This window comes from Odocoileus virginianus, chromosome 14 (assembly GCF_023699985.2).
Source record: "Odocoileus virginianus isolate 20LAN1187 ecotype Illinois chromosome 14, Ovbor_1.2, whole genome shotgun sequence".
Taxonomy (NCBI): Eukaryota; Metazoa; Chordata; class Mammalia; order Artiodactyla; family Cervidae; genus Odocoileus; species Odocoileus virginianus.
This window is the reverse complement of record NC_069687.1, coordinates 6,155,138-6,178,733: the sequence shown is the minus strand read 5'-3', so window position 1 is coordinate 6,178,733 and position 23,596 is coordinate 6,155,138. Positions and strand designations below refer to the sequence as shown.

General features: G+C 40.2%; 1 protein-coding gene across 3 annotated transcripts in view; it reads right to left on the bottom strand.

Moving 5' to 3' along the window:
- ADCY2 (adenylate cyclase 2) overlaps nt 1–23,596 on the bottom strand; it is a 441,756-nt gene that overhangs the window by 74,453 nt on the left and 343,707 nt on the right. For all 3 annotated transcript variants that reach the window (XM_070476469.1, XM_070476467.1, XM_070476470.1), the window contains one exon: nt 11,689–11,773. In XM_070476469.1, the coding sequence (XP_070332570.1) occupies nt 11,689–11,773 (85 nt within the window). The remainder of the gene's footprint in view (nt 1–11,688; nt 11,774–23,596) is intronic.

The window sequence follows — 23,596 nt, the reverse complement described above, 5'->3', positions numbered from 1 at the left end:
AAGAGCAATCTCCTTGAAGCTGCTCGCTAAAGACGCACTGGTTTGGTGTGCATTGGGCCCCAGACACCAGATTCAGAAGGAAGTAGGTTCATTCTGTGTGCCTCCAAGCCCTCATATGCAATCGTTCTTACACCTATTATTCCATATACTCATTGTTCTCCAGGTCATAGAGGCAAGCAGCCTCCCCTATCTTTCCATCTCATCGTCAAATCGAAGCAAAGTAAATGCAACTGTTCTGAAAAATGAAAACTGGTAACCCTGCTGGTGACAAGGGCAAGGATATAGATGGTGGTGATGGGGATACAGATCCTGAAATATAAAGACAGTGCGGAAAGAAGAGGAGGAAGATAAAGACATAAGAAGTAAGAGAAGAAACCAACGATGGGGGAAAAGGAGAAAAAATATTAAAAACTTAAAGAAGCAAGAATCTGAGTGAGGAAAATGGGAACACTGATTTCATCTGTTGCTCTGAATAAAAATTACAACTTACACCCTAACTTGATAATTTAGTTCAGTTTATTCTGTTTTGGGTTAAGTATTCAATAAAATCCCTGATGGATAAATAGCTGATCAAACTTTACACCATCCTAATGAGACCCTGGGCTTCCCTGGTGGCTCAGAGGGTAAAGCACCTGCCTGCCATGCAGAAGACCTGGGTTCGATCCCTGGGTTGGGAAGATCCCCTGGAGGAGGAACTGAAAATCCACTCCTGCATTCTTGCCTGAAGAATTCCATGGACAGAGGAGCCTGTCAGGCTACAGTCCACAGGGTTGCAAAGAGTTGGAGACGACTGAGCAACTAATATGTAACAAGACATTACAGGCCTCCCAGGTGGAACCATGGAAGGAAATCCACCTGCCAATCTTGGAGGCGAAGGAGATGAAAGAGATGCGGGTTTGATCCCTGGGTTGGGAAGATCCCCTGGTATAGGAAATGGCAACCCACTCCAGTATTCTTGCCTGGAGAATCCCATGGACAGAGGAGCCTGACTGGCCACAGTCCACGGGGTCGCAAAGAGTAGGACGCAACTGAACGCATGCACACACACACACACACACACACACACACACACACACACACAGACATTTTACAAATGATACAACCTCAAAGAATATTGTGGCATTTATTTAGAACATCCTATTCATCTGAAGATGAGAGCAAGCCTGCTATCAGCTCAGGGCAATCATTCTATTCGATCTTTGGTTTAATCACTGGCATTGTTTCGGCCAAATCTGTTTCCTCTCTGTCTTGATCATCAGTGAGGCTCACTGTATCGTATGATTGTCTCTTATTACCTAGAGCAAGCTCACTGAGCATCTTCTAGAAATGCTCTTGGCTGTTAATGCCATATCCATCCACTGATCAATATGGAATTGGAGCTAAGTGTAGTGGGAGAGGCAGAAGGAGAAAGAATATAAACGTACATGAAAACCCTACCATGGAGTTGGTGCTGGGGATGGTGAGCAGTGTGGGTTGCTAGAAAAGAGCCTGGAATGAATGCTAATGTCTTCATCCAGTACAGGCAGAAGATTCTCCACATAAAAATAACATGTTCATACACGGTGTTTTGGATTAAAAATGAAGAAAAAAATATCTCTGCCAAAAATATTTCCCGTTCCTTCCTTCCTCTCTTCCGTTTTTGTTTTTTGAAACTTCTGCATTGGAAACAGTTGGGGAGTCTCTGCAGTTCTAGAATTCCTCATAACTTGGTGTGATAATTATTAAAGCAGATTGTGTTTGCAGTCTCATTAGGTTGTTCCTTTTTAAAATAAAACGAGGTACCCGCAAAGAAGTCGCTGCTTATATAAAGTGAAGTGTAATAAAGTGAGAGACATTTCAGAAAGTTTTAAATATATCACAGTGGTTCGGTAACAAACTTTTATCATTAGAAAAATCGACCTCCTCTTGTCTGAAAACGATGGTGAAGTTACTCATATAAACATGCACTTTTGTGTATTTGTCTAAAGGAATACCTACTCTGGCATTTTAATCGGGCAAGCACTGCCACTGTCACTGCAGCAATAACTACTTCATACATGTGGCGTCACAGAGACTGATGTGTCTACTTTAATTATTTAATTGTACTTGGACTTCCCACAGGCTTTTATTTCAATCGACCATATAGACTCTGAGGCTGGGAAAGACTGCAGGCAAAAGGAGAAGGGGACGGCAGAGGATGAGGTGGTTGGATGGCATCACCAACTCAATGGACACGAATTTGAGCAAACTCTGGGAGATACTGGTAGACAGAGGAGCCTGGTATGCTGCAGTCCATGGGGTCAGGACACGACTCAGGGACTGAACTGCAACAAATATTTTTACAAACTCATCCTGCTTCTCGCATACGTCTTGAGCCATATTCCTCCGTTAGTCATCCACTGTGTGGCGCTCACAGCGCCATCCACATCGTGTTTTCTTTGCCTAAGTGGTTGTCTCTGGCCACTTGGAGACCCGGTGGAGCCACCTCACAACATCCTTGTGTGTGTGTGTTTGCCACACTGCACAACTTGTGGGATTTTGGTTCCCTGACCAGGGATCAAACCCAGGTCCTCAGCAGCAAAAGCACCAAGTCCTAACCACTGGACCACCAGGGAATTCCCATCACAGTCCTTGTATTCCCAGAGGCAGCCCAGAATTCATCAAATAGAACTCAACAGATGCTCGCTGAAAAAGCTCACTGTCTTAACAGTGGACCCAGAGAGGAATTCCTAGGGGTGTAAAACAAAGAAGGAGGCTACAGCTAGAAGGCTGCAGACTGGAATTGGCCCCAGAGTGTTCTGAAACTGAACATCACTGGGCTGGGCTTCTGATGCCCCCAGGGAAAAGATGTTGTCTTGGGTCTGCAACAGGTGGGCAGCTGGGACCAAGACTGCTGAATAAAACCAGAAGCCTCAGGAGGCTATTCTCTCCACGTGGAGAAGTCTAGAAAGTCCATACTGTAGACCAAGAAAACATAAATAAACTTCCAATGAGAACTCAGACTCTAAACATGGGTGCTGGTTTTGAAATCACATTATCTGCTTCATAATGAGAATCTCAAGGTGAGTGTTTACTGATCAGACCAAAAACCAAAGAAAGGTCTTGGGGCTCTGGCTGCAGCAAGAACAACACTGCTTATGATGACACGTCACGTTGCAGGATGCAGGGCACATACCAGTTGGGAAGGGGGCAATCCCTACTGAACACGACCTCACACAAACAAAAATTATGAGCTACATATGGGGCTTCCCAAGTGGCACAGTGGTAAAGAATCCTGCCAATGTAGGAGGTGAAAGAGACATGGGTTTGATTCCTGGTTTGGGAAGATCCCCTGGAGAAGGAAATGGCAACCCACTCCAATACTCTTGCCTGGAAAATTCCATGGACAGGAGTCTGGCGGGCTACAGTCCATGAGGTCGCTAAGAGTCAGACATGAATAAGCATGCACGCTTGCACCATGAGCTGCATAAGACAATGGACCGTACAAGGAAGAATCAACAGAAATAACAGATAATAGAATGAGTATCATAAGATTCACAAATCAATCTGAAGTAGTCTATCAAATAAGATTAAATAAAAAAAACCCCATGGATTAGAGTTCATAATGATAAGCAGTTAGGAGAAAGCAACAGGTTTACTTTATAAATGAGCTCCACAGACTCTCTAGAGACAAACATGTAGATATTGAGATTAAATACTCAATAGTTATGCTGAAGAGGGTAAGATAGAGTGCTAAGGAGACAACCCATAAAATAGCACAGAAATATAGAGATAAAATGTATGAAGTTGAGGCACAGAAGGTACAGTAGAATGATTCAACATACTTGGAATGAAAGTTTGAGAAAAAATAGAACAGAAAGACTGAGGAAAAGGCAAAATACAGGGAAATATGGGACAGCAACGTCATGGACCTGGAACAGAATATGAGCTCTGTAGTCGAGATGAGGCACTGAGTCACATCAAGGTAAAAGAAAAGTAAACCTACTCCTCAATACAAAGACTCTATTGCCCAGGACAAAGAGCAAATTCAACAAAAATAGAGAAAGGACATCTTATCAAGGAACAACAACTGGACTAGATTTCTCCTCAGCACATTAAAATCCAAGAAAATATGGACTCCTGTTTTCAAAATGTTAGAAACATTATTGTAAATTATTAGTCAAAGAGGAAAAGAGGCTGCTTTTTTTAAAATATAAAATCAGATTGGGGTATATCATACACAGGCTCTCATGGAAAGGGTTACAAGAGGAACAATCCAATGGAAATATGAACACTGCATCTGGAGGAAGGAATGACATTCAGAAGAATGCTGAACAAAGAGACCATTAAACCAGAATACCGATAACAGTGAATAACACAACTAGTGTAAATTTAGAAAAATCTGAACAACATTGCATGGACAATGGAAAAGGATTAGAGCATGATGCCTGCATTTTTTCAACAAGAGGATGGAGACAATAATGGACCCGGTCAGTCTTGTGCATGTTACACATTTTATGTTAATCCCTGAAAGAAAAGATTAGGATATATAACTGCCAAGTCACTGGAGGGAATAAAGGAGACTCAATAAACTCTATTTGTTCAAGAGATGACAGGAGGAGAGGAAAAATAAACAGGAGCAAATAACATATATGATGGATTAAAACAGCAAAAGAAGACTAGCAATGATTGTAATACATGTAAATGTATTATGCTTGTCAGCTAAAAGAAAGAGACTCTTGGATCAGAGAACATAACCTACACTTAGATGTTGTTTACAAGAGACACACCTATAAAGCAAGGAAAAGCCGAATAAGAAGATGGGGAAAATACTAACCAAGAGAAAGCTGGCAGGCTTGTATTGACATTAGAGAAAATAGACTTCAAGGGAAAAACACTCCTGTGGGTAGAAAGCTTTTCTATCAACTGGCGTGTGACCTGTTTTCTGTCCCCAGGACTATATCTCAATTTGTGCTTTCATCTCTGCTGGGAACAAGGCTGGTGGGCTGACATTGTGTTATCTCTGCCATACAAAGTGGCAAGAAAGCCACCCAGAGAGAAGAATTTCTCCTGACATTTTCTAACATTTTCATTTGCTGGATCTGGCAGAGTTCTTCTAAAAGACATTTCATCAAGAAGGTTTTTGTGGGAGGCGTCTTTGTTATTTATGGCTACATCTCTTGTGTTTCTTGCAGAGATTTAAGTCTACTTCAGGTAGTTTAGAAAAGTTAAACTTGGCAATAAAAATGCACTTATTGTTATTACTACCATGGTGATGACAGCTATTATTATATTTTATTGCTGACTGTTATGGACATGTAAACTTGAATCTCTTATTTTGCATCTTAGTTCCTACTTAGATAAATGGATTGTTTTGATTATCAAATAAAATAATATGTAATGAAAACACTTTGAAGGGCTCTCATATCTGTGAAAATATTTTGCAAGTATTACCATGAACTTTCTTACTAGAATATTTTGAGTCTAAATTGACTTATAAATGAATTTTTTTCTCTGTATTACTGAATGTCTTTTAAGATGAAGTTATGCCTTGTCCAAAATCCAGTTTTACATAAACTAGGTCAACAGCTGAATATACTGGAAAACTAGACAAGAGGCCACTGTGAATTAGGTTCTATGTGACCTTATCTTGCCTGACTTTTTTGCCTTTGAGCCATTGATGCTGAGCAATCACTACAAGCCCACTTCAGCACCAAGATGGTCCACGATCAGGACCGTGGACATTCCTCCTTGGGCTCTTGCCAGTGTCTCTCCACACAGTGGAGCATCCTCTGGAACTTGCCTCCAATTTAATACAAGGATCCTAAGGCTTCTTCCCAAAGGCTCCAAAACCTACAATAATACTTCAGGGGAAGTTACGAAACCTCTGAACCTTCTCTTTCATTAACTGCAGAATGAGCATTCCCTCCAAGGACTCTTGTGTGGATAAATGAGTCAGTATACATAAAATGTCTAGCGCAGTAAGTCTTCACTTTTGATATAATACAATATTTATCATTTGTAAACTGCAGTGAGGTCAGATATAGAACTATTCATGGATCTCCCCTGTCTTAAGCAGTCTACATTGGTTCTGAAGGTTCCTATCCAAGGACAGGGAACTTTTGCAGATCTATGGTTCTCACATTCCTGTGATCCAAAGTCTCCATCTGCATCTTCAAGGGATCTACTTATGACTCCTGCATTATTTTTCATGAAGGGAAACTTTTCTTTTAAATAGATAGAAATGGAAACTCATGGAAATGAACGGCATCTAGAGTCCTGGGTCCCTCATCCCCCAAGTGCGGACCTGGACAAGGTTATCTCTCAGTCTCCTTTCAGCTCTCAAGTTTATGACTCTGAAATGCTCACCAGCATCTGCTGCAGAAAACCAAGGACCTCACTGGAGAACTGATGCAGCGGCAGTGAAGCAGGCCTGACAAGGATGCTGGCCCAGGATGCTTGCGGGTCAGGAGCCTGGCAGAACTGGGAGCAGGGATGCAGCGACTGCCAGCTGGATTCAGAACGGCAAGCCTGGGGGAGGTCAAGTCTGGGTGAGGATGGGGTGGGGCTGCTCCGAGCAGTGGTGCCAGGTGGCTGCATTTGCAACCCGCCATTCCTTCAAGCTGCTGCTGCTGCTAAGTCGCTTCAGTCGTGTCCGACTCTGTGTGATCCCATAGACGGCAGCCCACCAGGCTCCCCCGTCCCTGGGAATCTCCAGGCAAGAACACTGGAGTGGGTTGCCATTTCCTTCTCCATTCCTTCAAGCTAAACGCTATTAAATACTTGCTTTGCGTCTCAAGTGTCTGAAATAGTCAATGAACAAAACAGGGCTGAGATGAACTCATTGATGATTTGTTTTTTAGTCTGGAAGAACAGAAATCAGAATACAAATAGGAAGCCCGACAAGCAGGCACTAGGTGGAAAAGGCTGGTTTTCCTTTAGGTCACAAAATTGTTTCCAATGGAAGAGCCAGCCCGAGGCACTTCAGAGTCAAGGAATCATGGCACACTTGAGGAGGAATTTCATTGCGGCAGGATGAGGGCTGCGGCCCACCATTCACCCATTCATACATTCATTTACACCGAATCCGTCCCCACCCAGGGCATCTGGAGGAAGGAGAAAGATCAGGGCTCGCAGGGAACATAACTGCCTGAGGATGAACACGGGAGCAGGGTGGTGAGACAGAGGAGGTGCTACATGGAGCCCAAGAGTGGAGGAAGGGAAAAAGCACCTCATGGAAAAGACGGACATCCAATAATGCTTACTTGTGCGCGTGCGCGCCGAATCGCTTCAGTCATATCTGATGCTTTGCGACCCTGCGGACCACTCCTCTGTCCATGGGATTCTCCAGGGAAGAATACTGGAGTGGGTTGCTGTGCCCTCCTACAGGGGATCTTCCTGACTCGGGGATCAAACCTGAGTCTCCTGTGTCCCCTGCATTGGCAGGCGGGCGATTTATTACTAGCACCACCTGGGAAGCCCGAATGTTTCCTTAGCATGCACTTACTATAAACACATCTACACGCTCAGCATTCTGCTGGATTCACTGGGAGATAGAAAGCAAGTGAAGGAAACAACCCTGGTCTTAAGGATTCTGTTTATACAAGCAGAAACCGCAGTCACACTCAGCAGAAAATTTTTAAAAAGGGGATCAAAGGGATGCCACATAATAAATGCTAAACAACATGGCATAGACCCTGTGTCCCATGGTGCTTCAAGAAGGGCCCACCACAGGGGCTGGTGAGGTTCCCGAGAAAGCTTCTAGGAAGGCAAGCCGGTGCAGAGCCTATCCCCACGGGCAAGAACTGAGAAGCGGGCAATGTGTGGGGGGGTGACTGCTTCTGGAAGAGCCTGGGGATGGGGTGGACTGGCAGTAACCAGAGTGGATGGAAAGGCAAGGCTTCTCTCAACAATCAGGATAATAACAGATTCCCTGACATTTTTCTCTGAACGGGTCACTGAACAAATACCACTTTTTTTTTAATCAACAGGAAAAAAACTGCATTTCATTTATCACTCTTATTTTTTTACCCATTTTGATGTGTTTCTACCTTTTTATCAAACCCAGCTGACCAATGACATATCAATTTTACTTACTTCTGCTGCACTTTTTGTGAAAAGATGATAATAAAGGTAAAATTCTTGGGGAAAAAAAATATCTGCCAGGCTTACCTTTTTTCCACCTCCTTTAGAGAAGTATTTTGATTTCATTTTTCATAGAGAATTTAATACCAATATTAGTATTGATACTGCCTTTGGCATTACATTTTCAGAAGGTTAACATAAGTTAGTAGAACATGAGCCTGGGATATTCAGTACTCTTTCATAAACCCAGCATTTAATCCATAAAAAAGCACAAATCACAATAAAATCTCATATTTCTCCATGACCACTGTGGAATATTTGTGATATATTTAGGCTTTTTCCTTTTTCAATTTAAAACTTATTCTTTGTAGAGTGACACTAAGTATTACAGTAAATGTCATGTGTTAAGAATGGTAATTTTTTTAAAAAAAGAGACAGAAGCAAGCATTTATCATTTTGATCTTTGTTCTAAACACTCATATTAATTTTAAAAAGTTAATGCTGGTTTCTGTTGCCTAAAATACAGGCTTGTCTAAAGTGCTCTAAGAATCAGTTCAGTTCAGTTGCTCAGTTGTGTCAGACTCTTTGCGATCCCATGAATAGGCACTCTAAAATATGCAGTGACGGAAAATAATCGTAGTTGCTGTATATTGAAAAATCTGTCAGTATCCTGTTAGGTACTTAACATTTAATATCTCCGATCGTCCCGAGAAACTTTGAAGACGGTTGTTCTCCAAACTTCATGTGAGGAAATTCTGGCTTGGAAAAGACAACAAGAATCTCAACGGTGATATGAAGAGTTTTTGACTGAATTTGGAGGGTTGAATAGAAAGCACATTTAAAGCCTTTTTGCAATACCATGTTTGATGCTGTATGTTAAAAAAAAAAATCCTTACAGACTATTTTAAAGATTGAAAAGAACCTCCCAGGGGAACCAGAAGAATTCCTTCTTTAATTTTACCAGGATTACATGTGGACTAAGGATCACAAATGGCCAGTAGGGGGAGACTTGTGCATGGATCCTATCGATTCAAGTTGAGAGAGACCAGATGTCTTTAAGCTTGGTCTTCCTGACCACTTTGGCAAAGCACAGGCTCCCCCGCCAACCCCGACCCCCTCCCTCCCGGGAGGAGATAAACATAGGCTTGTTTGCAACCTTGAACTTTTCTCTTTGGGATAAGGCAGAGTTAAAAAGAACTTTGTAGCATGTGGTGCGTGGGTGTTAGAATCTTGGGACCCCCTAGGGAGGACTCTGGTTTCTAGGAGGAACCAGAAACCAGGAATGTTGGATTTTTATCACCCAGAGGCCATCACTTCATGGGAAATAGATGGGGAAACAGTGGAAACAGTGGCAGACTTTATTTTTTTGAGCTCCAAAATCATTGCAGATGGTGACTGCAGCCATGAAATTAAAAGAAGCTTACTCCTTGGAAGGAAAGTCATGACCAACTTAGACAGCATATTAAAAAGCAGAGACATTACTTTGCCAACAAAGGTCCGTCTAGTCAAAGCTATGGTTTTTCCAGTGGTCATGTGTGGATGTGAGAGTTGTACTCTAAAGAAAGCTAAGCGCCGAAGAATTGATGCTTTTGAACTGCAGTGTTGGAGAAGACTCTTGAGAGTCCCTTGAACTGCAAGGAGATCCAACCAGTCCTTCCTACAGGAGAGCAGTCCTGGGTGTTCACTGGAAGGACTGATGCTGAAGCTGAAACTCCAATACTTTGGCCACCTCATGTGAAGATTTGACTCATTGGAAAAGACCCTGATGCTGGGAGGGATTGGGGGTGGGAGGGATTGGGGTCAGGAGGAGAAGGGGACGACAGAGGATGAGATGGTTGGATGGCATCACTGACTCGATAGACATGAGTTTGAGTAAGCTCCGGGAGTTGGTGATGGACAGGGAGGCCTGGTGTGCTGCGATTTATGGGGTCACAAAGAGTTGGACACGACTGAGCGACTGAACTGAACTGAACTGAGGCTCTTACAGGAGGGACCCAAAGCCCTGAAAGTTCAACAGTGTGGTCAGATTATAGCCGGGCTTAGAGGGGAGATGTTACTGAAACTTTCTCACCAAGGCAGGAAAGTTGCCCCAGGGATTCTCCCTTCCTCCTCTGGCTCTTTGTTTCTTTTTTACAGCAACTTAGTGGACCAGATGGTTAACAAATCTGCCTGCAATGTGGGAGACCCAGATCGATGCCTGGGTGGGGAAGATTCCCTGGAGAAGGCAATGGCAACCCACTCCAGGATCCTTGCCTGAAGAATTCCATGGAGAGAGGAGACTGGCAGGCTACAGTCCATGGGGTTGCAAAGAGTCAGACACAACTGAGTGACTAACAGTTTCAGTGGAAAGAAAAGTCAGTCTGAACCCTAAATATGCACTATACTTTTGCCACCCTCAAAACTGCATTCCAAGAAAACAAGAAGTATGTCTACTTAGATAGAAGGATATACACAGTTTAATGAGAGCAGGGTTTAGATTTCCAACGGAACCACAAATGATCATCCCTCTTCTGAAAACTGGAGAAACAGGTTGCAGGTGTCTTTGGGGAGTCAGGAAGAGATAGGGTGAAGTGTGTGCGTTTCCACCCAAGGGCAATCTGAACATAGAAAGTCAGGCTTCCTCGTATGTTAGGAATTCCTCGTATCTCAGAACTTGACAAGGATCCCCATGGTCAACAGTTACTCCATCTTTCCTATAACCTGTAAGGTCTTCAGGGGACTTTAAAGTGACTTGAGATGCCATGTGTGCATCTGAGGAAATACAAAACCACAGTCTGAAACCGCTTTTGGAAGACTTTCCAGGCCAGCTGGAGACATTCAAACTATGATATAGCATACAGAACCTACCAAAGTCTGCAAAGGTCCAAGGCAGAAGGATGCAGCATCCACTGTCCAGAGGTAGAGACATGCTTTGGAATCTTAGTTTTTTTTTGGCCAAATGATGCCATAAATCAGACCAGAATGCACCCAATGCTTGGACTCCAGTTCAGTCCTGTTTCAACTCATTTCCAGTGAACAAAATGAAACTTTGACTATCTTTTGGGACGTCTATCTCATTGTTGGTTTTCCTAGGATGCTCTCATGGATGCAGAGCCACCCAGCAACAACTGCATTACACTCAAGAGTCCAGTGAGGTTCACCTCTTATATCCTGAACTAGCATTGAAACCAAAAGTGCTGACAATGTTTGGTATTAAATTAAAACACTAATAAGCAATATTTTTACATTTGTTATTTTCATATTTTCCAAAATTTTATACCTTGTGGAAGTCATTATCAAAGACACACGGTTTACATTTTAATTCTCCTGGTCATTAAAAGCCTCCTATTAAACTAATATTTGCTGCTATAAATACTCTGAAAACTTAAGAGGGATAATACAAAATGTTGACAGAAACAAATAAAACACAAATGTGATTTTATAGCATGTTATCCAATATTTCAGGTGACCTTTGAGTTAATGTCTTGGTTGTTATGGGCTCCCTCAGTTTATAGTCTGGGCTATTGATATAAAGGATACTGGCTTCACCACTGGGCTGTGTATCTCGTGAAACAGTAAATCAACAAGCTCCCTATTTTGATCGAGCAATCAGTTTTCATTCAATGAGCACACTTTTCAAAGAAGTTCCGTATGTGAAGTACCTACCAAAAGCTGTCCAGCAAAGCAGACGAAAAGGATAAAGGCAAGCGAGAGAAATGCAGCTCCAAAGGAAATCCCGAGAATGGACGTTCTACCAGGAAACAAAAAGGAACATGTTAGTGTGGGGCCAGCTTCGGTTTTCCTGGAAAGCCATCATGAATATTTGTGGCTTGAATGAGGATTTTTTAAAAACTAGGACTTCATTCCTCACTAATATCTTTGAGAAATGAAAATGGAGCTAAAAACAAACCAGAGATATGTCCATGGGAAAAGGCATCTATGGTTGTGTCTGAACAACTTGCTGTGATATGACATTAAAGCTGTCCTACCAGCATCATTTCTTCGTAAGAGAAAAATCGTCTTTACAATTTTCTGGCTGCTCTGCAACCAGCACCTTCATGCCCGCACTGACCATGGCCATCACGGTTCCCCCTTCCCTGTCTTGATGTCCTTGTGGTTTTGCCTCCAGGGCAGCCTCATGGATGTGCTCGGAAACCTCATTCCCCATTCTTACTCCATGGCCTTGCATTTTTGCATAAGCCAATGAACACACAAGCTTCCTGTGATCACGTGAGAAAAGTGCTCACTAAGTTACAGGTTCTGTCACCCTCTGGTTACAAGTAGATAAAAGTGGTCACAAGAACTGTATGCATTTCTCAGAGTTCCTTTAAACAATTCAGAAATTTAAGGTGTCTTACAATGTCCTTTCATCCAAAGGATACAGCTATTCACAGGCATTGTATGCATTTCTGAGAGGTCCTTAATATAATGAAAAATCAAGGTCTCTAAAACATCATGTAATCCAAAGGAAGAAGGGTTTGGGAGCATTAAAAAGGATGAGTCCCAATGAATAGTCCAAGATGAAATTTAAATGCAACATCCGAAGAGAGGTCAGGTGGTGCCTGAGATGGCAATGGAAGCTTGAGCCAATGAGGTTGGCTAGAGAAACTGAAGAGGCAGAAGAGTTGGCTCTGAGAAGTGCAGGGACACCCTGAGTGTTGATGCATCAAAAGGAAGACTCAGATATGAGCAATCTACAAGCTGAAACGCCTGGCAAGTGCACAGCTGTGAGCCCCAGTGGGGGGTGGGGAAAGAAGCGAGTCATCAGTGAACTAAGGAACCCCTTTGTGCCATCAGGATAGGAAGGGTCCACTCAGTTGGCACTCAGAGAGTTCTTCTATTTTGAGAGATGAGCACACATCAAGCAAGCTCTATAAAACCTTGACTTCAAACCAGTGTGCTCTCAAAGCTGACCCAAGGATGTATTTATTGGAGTGCTGAGTTATGTCCTAGACGTGATGTACAATGCTTTCAAATACCTAGCCTGATAATGACATTTGTTCACATTTTATGAGTAATGATAAGTGTCTGCTAGGAGGGTGCAGATACCCCAAATATACCTAGGTTGTTGACTTGTCTCATGGCCAGTTCCACGCTGGGCTGGAATGGAGCAGAAATGAGTAAGACCCCTGTTTTGAGTGACTCACAGTCTCAGAAAGATAAGCTCTATAAGCCTCCTCATCTCCCCCATCCCAAACACACTTTTTCTCAGACATTGCTCCTTATTACTGCTCAGAATCCACAGTTTCAGCATCTCTCCATCACAGACTCTCAGGCCTCCTGTTACCACCGTGGATGGAGGCGAGCGTAGGAGGGCTCTTGTTATTTCTGTGACCAAAGAGACACCAGAACTCATCTGCTCAACTTCCATTGGCCATTCTTTTCATGCATCTAAGGCAGCTCTGATGGGTTTTCTGTGACTCTGTGCTCTCTTGGTTCCTTGTTGGTGTCAAGGTGATGCCACCTGCATAAGGTTGACATCAGAAAAATAATACTTTTTTCTTAGGTCTGCAACTGTTCAAATATGAATGATCTCTAATTGAAGGTTTGGTCAGTCTCAGCTCAAAACCATCTGGTGATAGGAGGGTGAAGCTGATGGTGGAATGAAATGACAATATAATGACAGAATACTGTGTGTCCAGCACTGTTCTAAAGGCTTTATATGTATATGTAACCCTGGACAGCAGGATTATTGTTATTACCTCATTTCACTCAAGAGAAACTGACACCCAGAGAAACTGAGAAACCAACCAGAAGTTAACCACCCTCCCAAGTGGTGTGGGTTGGGATTAAAGTCCACACAATTGTATACCTGACCCAGGTTGTGCTTCCTGGAGTAAACATGTCATGTTTCAATTACGTTTACTGGTTTGACTTTCCTGGAAAATTATCCTTTTCATTTAAATTTTGAATGTGAGACATTCTCCTTAATATTCTCTTACAATTTTTGAAGTTGTTATAGTTGAAGCAATTTCTTCTTGTCCTTCATGTTATTTTTCTGATTCTCTCTAGATCAGACTTCTGAAGCTTTGCATGTTTGTTGAACTTCTCAAAGAATAAACTTTTGGCTTATTATTAAGGTCCATGCTTTCTGATCATTTTCTCTATTATTGGTTTCTGATTTAACTTAAAATAATCCTTTCCTCCTTCTTTATTTAAACTTTCATTGTTCTTTTTCTTGATTGTCACTTGCTGCTAATCTTTTCTATTTTCTAATAAATGCATTTAAGGACATAAATATTCCTATAATTACTGCTTTAGCCAAATCCCACAGCTTTTGATTTATAGCTACTCATTGCTATTCTTTTCTAAAAAGCCTATAATTTCAATTTCCATTTCCTTTTAATACAAGAGTACCTCTACAGGGAAATTATTTTTGGTCTGTCCTTGTTATTTCTAAAGTCATTAGGTTTTATCAGAGATTGTGGTTTCTGTTATTTTTACTTTGACAATTTCTTTTTCTTCTGGGATGTGATAAATACATTCTATTTCTATTATGTCTTATGATACATATTTACATTTTCTTTTTGCTGGAAACAAAGCAAGTTCTTTCAGTAAATCTATTGTCAGAGCCTGAGGAGTTAGATCCCCAGTGGGCTGATTTATTGGCTCAATTTGATCTGTCAATTTTAGAATATATTAACATTTCCAACTAAGTTTGTGGGTCTGTCAATACATCTGAACATTTTAATAGTGTCTATTTATTTCAAAGAGATGCTGGAGTGCATAAAGATTCATGATTGTTAACTTTTCTTGGTGACTGTACTGTAATATAAGCTTCTTTGTTTTCATGCTAAATGTCTTTCACTTGGATTCTAGATTGTCAGAAATTTATACTACTACAGCTTTCCTCTTTCTGTAAGCTGTTTCCTAAAATAGCTGTTTTCTATGGTTTCTTTCCAACCTTTTCTCTTTTAATTTTAGCTAGATTTTTAAAGGTGGTACAGAAGTGGCATTTGGTTTATAGCCTCAATCTCTGACTCTCTTTCCAAGAAAAGGACATTTTCATCCATTCACAATTATGAAATTTATTAATATTCGACCAGTTCTCTCCATCTTATTTTCCTAAAATGTTTGGTAAAGTTCAGACAGAAATCACTTGAGTAAAAAACAAATTTAATACAAGGACAGGGAAGCCTGGCGTGCTGTAGTCCATGTGGTCACAAAGAATCAGACATGACTTAGTGACTGAACAACAACATCAGATAAATACCCACTTAAATTTTCAATATGTGTTAATTTTGCTAAGTTGTACAGTCAATGAATTTTCCCACTTTATCTAAGTTGTAAATTTTTTGGCCTTGAGTAATTCATAACTTTTCATATTTACCCTGCTAAAATCTGTAGAATCAGTAGTAAATACCGTTTTATTTCTTATATCATTAGTTTGGGTGGTTTGTGATTATCGCTCTTTTTTTCTTTCTTGATCAGTCTTGCTAACGGTTAGGCATTTAATTGTTTTTTTAAAGAACCAATGTTTTTCTTTATTATTTTTCTGTTGTTTGTTTTCCATTTTACTGATTACTTTTTTCTTAGTGTATGTTCCCTCCTATTTATTGGACTTGCTCATCTTTTTCTGGCTTCCTAAGGTTGAAAGGTAAGCAACAGGTTTCACCTCTTTCTTCTTTCAAATAAAAGCATTTTAAAGCTACAAATTCCTCTCTAAATTACTGTTAAGTGACGTTCCACACAGTTTATTTTAATACACAAAACATTTGCTAATTTGTCTTGTGACTTTCTGGATTTATCTTATTTCAATTTTTTAATTGAAATATAGTTGATTTACAAAGTTGTGCCAACCCCTGCCGTAAAGTGACTAAGCTGTACACATATATACACTTTTATGTTCTTTTACATTATGGTTTATCACAGGGCATTGAATACAGTTCCTTGAGCCATATATGAGTGCTCAGTTGCTTCAGTCATGTCCGACTTTTTGTGACTCTGTGGACCATAGCCCACCAGGCTCCTCTGTTCATGGGATTCTCCAGGCAAGAGTGCTGGAGTGGGTAGTCATTCCCTTCTCCAGGGGATCTCCCTGCCCAGGGATGGAACCTGCGTTGCTTGCACCTCCTGCATTGGCAGGTGGGTTCTTTATCACTACTGTCACCATTCTTTTCCATTATGGTGTATCACAGGATAGTGAATACAGTTTCCTGTGCTACACAGCAGGACCTTATTATTAATCCATTTTAATGTACTAGCTTGCATCTACCAACTCCAATCCCACGGAGAGAAGGGCCTGGTGGGCTACAGTTCATAGGGTCCCAAAGAGTCGGACACAACTGAGGCGACTTAGCATGCACGCATGCACCAACTCCAAACCCCCAGTCCAAACCTCTCCCTATTGCATCTCATCTGGCAACCACAAGTCTGTTCTCTAGGTCAGTGAGTCAGTTTCTGTTTTGTAGATGGGTTCATTTGTGCCATGTCTTGGGTATTTGTCTTTCTTTTTCTGACTTACTTCACTTAGTATGATAATCTCTAGTTGCATTCAGGTTGCTGTAAATTTTATTTTTTTATGGCTGAGTAACATTTCATTATATGGGCTTCCCCAGTGGCTTGGCAGTAAAGAATTCACCTGCAAGGCAGGGGATGTGGGTCTGATCCCTGGATTGGGAATATCTTTTGGAGAAATAAAGAGCAACCCACTCCAGTGTTCTTGCCTAGGAACTCCCATGGACAGAGAAGTCTGGTGGGCTACAGTCCACAGGGTTGCAAAACAGTTGGATGACAGTGCCTAAGCAATGATGACATCCCATTATACATACACGTCTTCTTTATCCATTCTTTTGAAAAACTGACTTTTTAAAAAAAAAACATTTTATTTAGTATTGTTCAGTCGTTAAGTCATGTCTGACTCTTTGGGACCCTATGGACTGCAGGATGCCAGGCTTCTCTGTCTGTCAGTATCTCCTGGAGTTTGCTCAAATTCATGTCCATTGAGTCTGTGATGCTATCTAGCCATCTCATCCTCTGCTGCCCCCTTCTTCTTTTGCCTTTAATCTTTCCCAGCATCACGGTCTTTTCCAATGAGTCGGCTCTTCACATCAGGTGGCCAAAGTATTGGAGCTTCAGCTTCAGCATCAGTCCTTCCAATCAATATTCAGAGTTGATTTCCTTTAGAATTAACTGGTTTGATCTTGCAGTCCAAGGGCCTCTCAAGAGTCTTCTCCAGCACAATTTGAAAGCATCAATTCTTCAGTGCTCAGTCTTCTTTATGGCCCAACTCTCACCTCTGTACATTTTGTATTTTTGTACTGAGGTATAGCCAATTAACAATGCTGTGATAGTTTCCAGTAAACAGTGAAGGGACTCAGCCATACACACACATTGTCTTGTGAATTTTTATTTGACTAGGTTATTCAGAAGTATACAGTTTAACACTGAAATAGTTTGGATTAGTTTAATTTTTTGTTTTTAGGAATCAAACTTTTTTTATTTTTTTTAGAGAGAAGTTAATATTTTATTGCATTTCCTTCTAGTCTTTTTTCCTATTTTTCAAAATGGGCTCTAACAACACATTATTTGGTGGCTTACTTTTTAAAAAATTTATTTATTTTAATTGGAGGCTAATTACTTTGCAATATTGTAGTGGTTTCTGCCATACATTGACATGAATCAGCCATGGGTGTACATGTGTTCCCCATCCTGAATCCCCCTCCCACCTCCCTCCCCATCCCATCCCTCAGGGTCATCCCAGTGCCCCAGTCCTGAGCACCGTGTCTCATGCATCGAACCAGGACTGGCGATCTGTTTCACATATGATAATATACATGTTTCAATGCTATTCTCTCAAATCATCCCACCCTCGCCTTCTCCCACAGAGTCCACAGAAATCCCTTGCATTCCTATACACTAACAATGAGAAAACAGAAAGAGAAATTAAGGAAACAGTCACCATTCACCATTGCAATGAAAAGAATAAGATACTTAGGAATAAATCTACCTAAAGAAACAAAAGACTTATATATAGAATACTATAAAACATTGATGAAAGAAATCAAAGATGACACAAATAGATGGAGAAATATACCAAATTCATGGATTGGCAGAATCAATATAGTGAAAATGAGTATACTACCTAAAGCAATCTATAGATTCAATGCAATCCCTATCAAGCTACCAATGGTATTTTTCACAGAACTAGAACAAATAATTTCACAGTTTGTATGGAATTACAAAAAACCTCGAATAGCCAAAGTAATCTTGAGAAAGAAGAATGGAACTGGAGGAATCAACCTGCCTGACTTCAGGCTCTACTACAAAGCTACAGTCATCAAGACAGTATGGTATTGGCACAAAGACAGAAATATAGATCAATGGAATAAAATAGAAAGCCCAGAGATAAATCCACACACCTATGAATAATTTATCTTTGACAAAGGAGGCAAAAATATACAATGGAAAAAAGACAATCTCTTTAACAAGTGGTGCTGGGAAGACTGGTCAACCACTTGTAAAAGAATGAAACTAGAACACTTTCTAACACTATTCACAAAAATAAACTTAGAATGGATTAAAGATCTAAATGTAAGACCACAAACTATAAAAATCCTAGAGGAAAGCATAGGCAAAACACACTCTGACATAAATCACAGCAGAATCCTCTATGACCCACCTCCCAGAGTAATGGAAATAAAAACAAAAATAAACAAATGGGACCTAATGAAACTTAAAAGCTTTTGCACAACAAAGGAAACTATAAGCAAGGTGAAAAGACAGCCTTCATAACGGGAGAAAATAATAGCAAATGAAGCAACTGACAAAAAATTAATCTCAAAAATATACAAGCAACTCCTGAAGCTCCATTCCAGAAAAATAAATGACCCAATCAAAAAATGGGCCAAAGAACTAAACAGACATTTCTCCAAGGAAGACATACAGATGGCTAACAAACACATGAAAAGATGCCCAACATCACTCATTATCAGAGAAATGCAAATCAAAACCTCAATGAGGTAGCATTACACGCCAGTCAGGATGGCTGCTATCCAAAAGTCTACAAGCAATAAATGCTGGAGAGGGTGTGGAGAAAAGGGAACCCTCTTACACTGTTGGTGGGAATGCAAACTAGTACAGCCACTGTGGAAAACAGTGTGGGGATTCCTTAAAAAACTGGAAATAGAACAGCCATATGACCCAGCAATCCCACTTCTGGGTATACACACCGAGGAAACCAGATCTGAAAGAGACACGTGCACCCCAATGTTCATCGCAGCACTGTTTATAATAGCCAGGACATGGAAGCAACCCAGATGCCCATCAGCAGATGAATGGATGAGGAAGCTGTGGTACATATACACCATGGAATATTACTCAGCCATTAAAAAGAATTCATTTGAATCAGTTCTAGTGAGGTGGATGAAACTGGAGCCTATTATACAGAGTGAAGTAAGTCAGAATGAAAAACACTAATATAGTATACTACTGCAAGGACAGCCAACCAGTCCATCCTAAAGGAGATCAGTCCTGGGTGTTCATTGGAAGGACTGATTCTGAAGGGGAAACTCCAATACTTTGGCCACCTCATGCGAAGAGTTGACTCATTGGAAAAGACCCTGATGCTGGGAGGGATTGGGGTCAGGAGGAGAAGGGGACGACAGAGGATGAGATGGCTGGATGGCATTACCAACTCGATGGGCATGAGTTTGAGTAAACTCCAGGAGTTGGTGATGGACAGGGAGGCCTGGCGTGCTGCGATTCATGGGGTCGCAAAGAGTCGGACACGACTGAGCAACTGAACTGAACTGAACGCATATGTATGGAATTTAGAAAGATGTTAACAATGACCCTATATGTAAGATAGCAAAAGAGACACAGATGTATAGAACAGTCTTTTGGGATTAGTTTTAGATATTCTATGTTTTCAATTTTAAGTTGATGTTGGTGTGGTTAGATATGTCTAAAAGTTTTCCTAGTTTTCACATTTCAATCATTTCAAATTTGTTGAGATGATTTTATGTCATGTCTTGGTCAATGTTCCATATGTAGTTTAAAATAACATGTATTTTATTGTTGGAATTAGTGTTCTATGAATGTTAATTCACAGGAAGCTAATCTTACCCAGGTTTTCAAAACTCTTATGTCTAGCAAGGGATATAAAAGGAATATTAAACATCCAATTCTAGTTGTTGGTTTGTTTAATTCTCTCTTTGTGTTCTTCAGGTTTTTTTCCAAGTATTTTATAGCTGTGTTTTAAGTATATACTATTTAATGATTTTATGTTCTCTGATAAATTTAAGCTTTTGTTAATTTTCAAAGCTGCTCTTTATCTTTGTACATACTTCTTGCCTCCATGTCTACTTTGTCTGATATCAACATATGGATGGTAACTTTCTTATACTTACTGTTTACATGATCTCTATTTTCCACCCTTTTAATTCCAATCTAACTTCCTTCTGTGCTTAAAGAGCATCTCTTGTAGGCAGGATATGGCTTCATCATACTTTTATTTGGAGTGTTTAGTCCTTGTATATTTAATAATAAATCTATCATATGACCATCTTTTGTCTGTTGTCCTGCTTTGTTCGCATAGTGTGGTCCATGACATTAGATGCAATTCTTCATTATAAACCTCCCATTTTACTATTTGTTTTCTGTCTGTCTCATGTCTTTTTGGTTCTTTGTCTCCCTTATTGCCATTTTTCATTAATATTTTCATAGGATTTTTAATTTCTTCTATTGATTTGATAGCTATACCTCTTTGTATTTTTTAGTGATTGCTCAAGATATAAAATATACATGATTAATGTATCAGAAGCTATTCAGCATTAATATTGTAGCCCTTCAAAAATATATAAGGTCCTGACAACAATATAAAAAGAAAGCTGAGCACCGAAGAATTTATGCTTTTGAACTATGGTGTTCGAGAAGACTCTTGAGAGTACCTTGGACTGCAAGGAGATCACACTAGTCAATCCTAAAGAAAATCAACCCTGAATATTGATTGGAAGGACTGAAGCTGAAGCTGAAGCTCCAATACTTTGGCCATCTGATGTGAAGAACTAACTCACTGGATAAGACCCTGATGCTGCATAAGACTGAAGGCAGGAGGAGAAGGGGATGACAGAGGATGAGATGGTTGGATGGCATCACTGACTCGATGGCCTTAAGTTTGAGCAAGCTCCGGGAGGTGATGATGGACAGGGAAGCCTGGGGTGCTACAGTCCATGGGGTCGCAAAGAGTCGGACATGACTGAGCAATTCAACTGAACTGAACTGACAACAGTGTAATCCCACTCTTCTCTGCATCAGAATACTTAGTGTAGCTATTATTTTTTGCATTAAATGATCAGTTATCTTTTAGAAAAATTAATACCATATAAACACATGGTCTTTTATATGCTCACATATTAAGAGTATGTTCTTCTCTTCACTCCTTCCTGTAGCTTCAAATTTGCCTCTGGTATCATTTCAGTTCAGCTTGAAGACCTTCCATTAGCATTTATTTTTTCTCTCCATTTATTTTTATTAGTTGGAGGCTAATTACTTTACAATATTGTAGTGGTTTTTGTCATACATTGACATGAATCAGCCATGGATTTACATGTATTCCCCATCCCGATCCCCCATATAGGTTTGCTGGTGATGAATTCCTCTAGCTTTCTTTCACTTGCAAAATGGCTTTCATCTCATTTTTAAAAAAGGAATATTTTTATTGAATATTTAGTCCCAGATTGAATATGTTTATATCAGTGGTTCTGATGAGAAGTCAGTCAACATTTCCATTACTGATCCCTCACATTCACAATGTCTTTTTTTCCTTGTACTGCATTTAAGTTTTTTTTTTTTCTTTCTTTCTTTTTTCTTTGGCTTCAGCCGTTTGAGTATGATATACCACATGTGGTGTTATTTATATTTATTCTTCTTGCTGTTTACAGATGTATTTCAACAAATTTGTGAATATTTGTCACTAAATGTGCTGATAATTTCCTGTTTGTTTTCAAACACTTTTCCATCCCATCTCCTACAAACTCCGTTTTCCAGATTCTTTGCCAACTGGTTCTAACAAGGTTTGGCCAGTGGGAAGTGGTGGGGAAAGACTGGGAGGGGAGCAGAAGGAAGCCTGGGTATTTCTGCTTCTTCTCTATTTAACAGTCATTCTCTGAATGGGCTGCATCTACTGCTGTCTACATGGGTCCATACCTCTTTGTCAGGGAAGCATCCTGGCTGGCCGTGGTTCTTGGATCCTACATTTCTGGTGACACTGCATCCATCCTGTGTCCTTCCCACCTAGGGTGGTGCAATTTGCTGCTTTGCTCACCTCTTGGCTTCTTTGCCATCCCCTGTTTGACTTCTCAACTTTGCCCTCATCTGTAAACACTTCATTGTATTAAATTCCCTTGATGAAATTCCTGAGGCCATTTCTGTTTTCTTTTTAGAGCTCTAATCCATTAACTAAAGTTTTTTTTTCTAGGTAGTATGATAGCATTAGTGATCAGATTGAAACCTAAGAATGGTTACAATCAGTTGCTTCTCCAACTGTCTTCCCTCTTCCTTTGAAAAAAGAGCAAACCATTCAGTTTTTACTAGAACTATGCAGAAAATACCTACATATTCCATAGGATATGCCATACATCAATTTCCTTATGAATGGATAACTGATTACACTGGTCTTTAATTACAAAAATCATAATAGCTTTAACAAAAATTTATCACGGGTTGATCTACTTTAAAATCATATAATTAATTTTATGAATCAGAATTTAAATAAAAGATTCTTGTACTAGAGTTCAGTTCCATGGACTCCTGTTTTCTAAAATGCATTTCAGTGTCTGTTTTTAGGAATAATTATTCCACCATAACATGTTTGATAGAGATCCTGGTCATTCTGGAGTCATGACAAACAGCTATATTAGAGCCTGAAAAAACAACAAGTGTCTTAAAATTTGACTCACATTTCACAGTAATCCATGGGACATGGTGAAGAGCATCTGGTGATATTTTTTTCTGGATGTATCTAGTTTGCTTTTTTCTCAACCGTAAGAATCCATTAAAGGAAGATACGAGGTTGTTAAGGGAAAAAACTGGCCCTGATACCACAAACTGTTTGTGTCCTGCTGAAATGAATGACAAGTGCCCAGTAAAGCAGGAATGAATAGGCTTAAAAGTATGATTGGAGACAAACTACCAAACGTGACTTCATAAGAAACGAAAAATCTGAATAAATCTATAAATGAGCAATTGAATTAGCAATTTAAAAACAAAACAAAAATAAAAACTACTCACAAGAAAAAGCTCATACCCAGATGGCTTCATTGCTGAGTTTTACAAAACTATTAAAGAATAATTTATACTACTTTTTCCACAAACTCCTCTAGAAGATAAAGGGGATGGGACAGTTACTAAGTGATTCTATGAAGCCACTATCACCCTATACCAATACCAGATGAGGATGGCACAAGAAAACAAAACTAGAGACCAGTATCTCTTACGAATTTAGATTCAAAAGTCCTTGACAAAATATTAGCAAATCAGACCTAGTCACACATGAAGAGGATTACATATACCATGACCAAGTAGGATTTATCTGAGAAAGGCAAGGCTGGTTTAATACCTGAAAATCAATTAA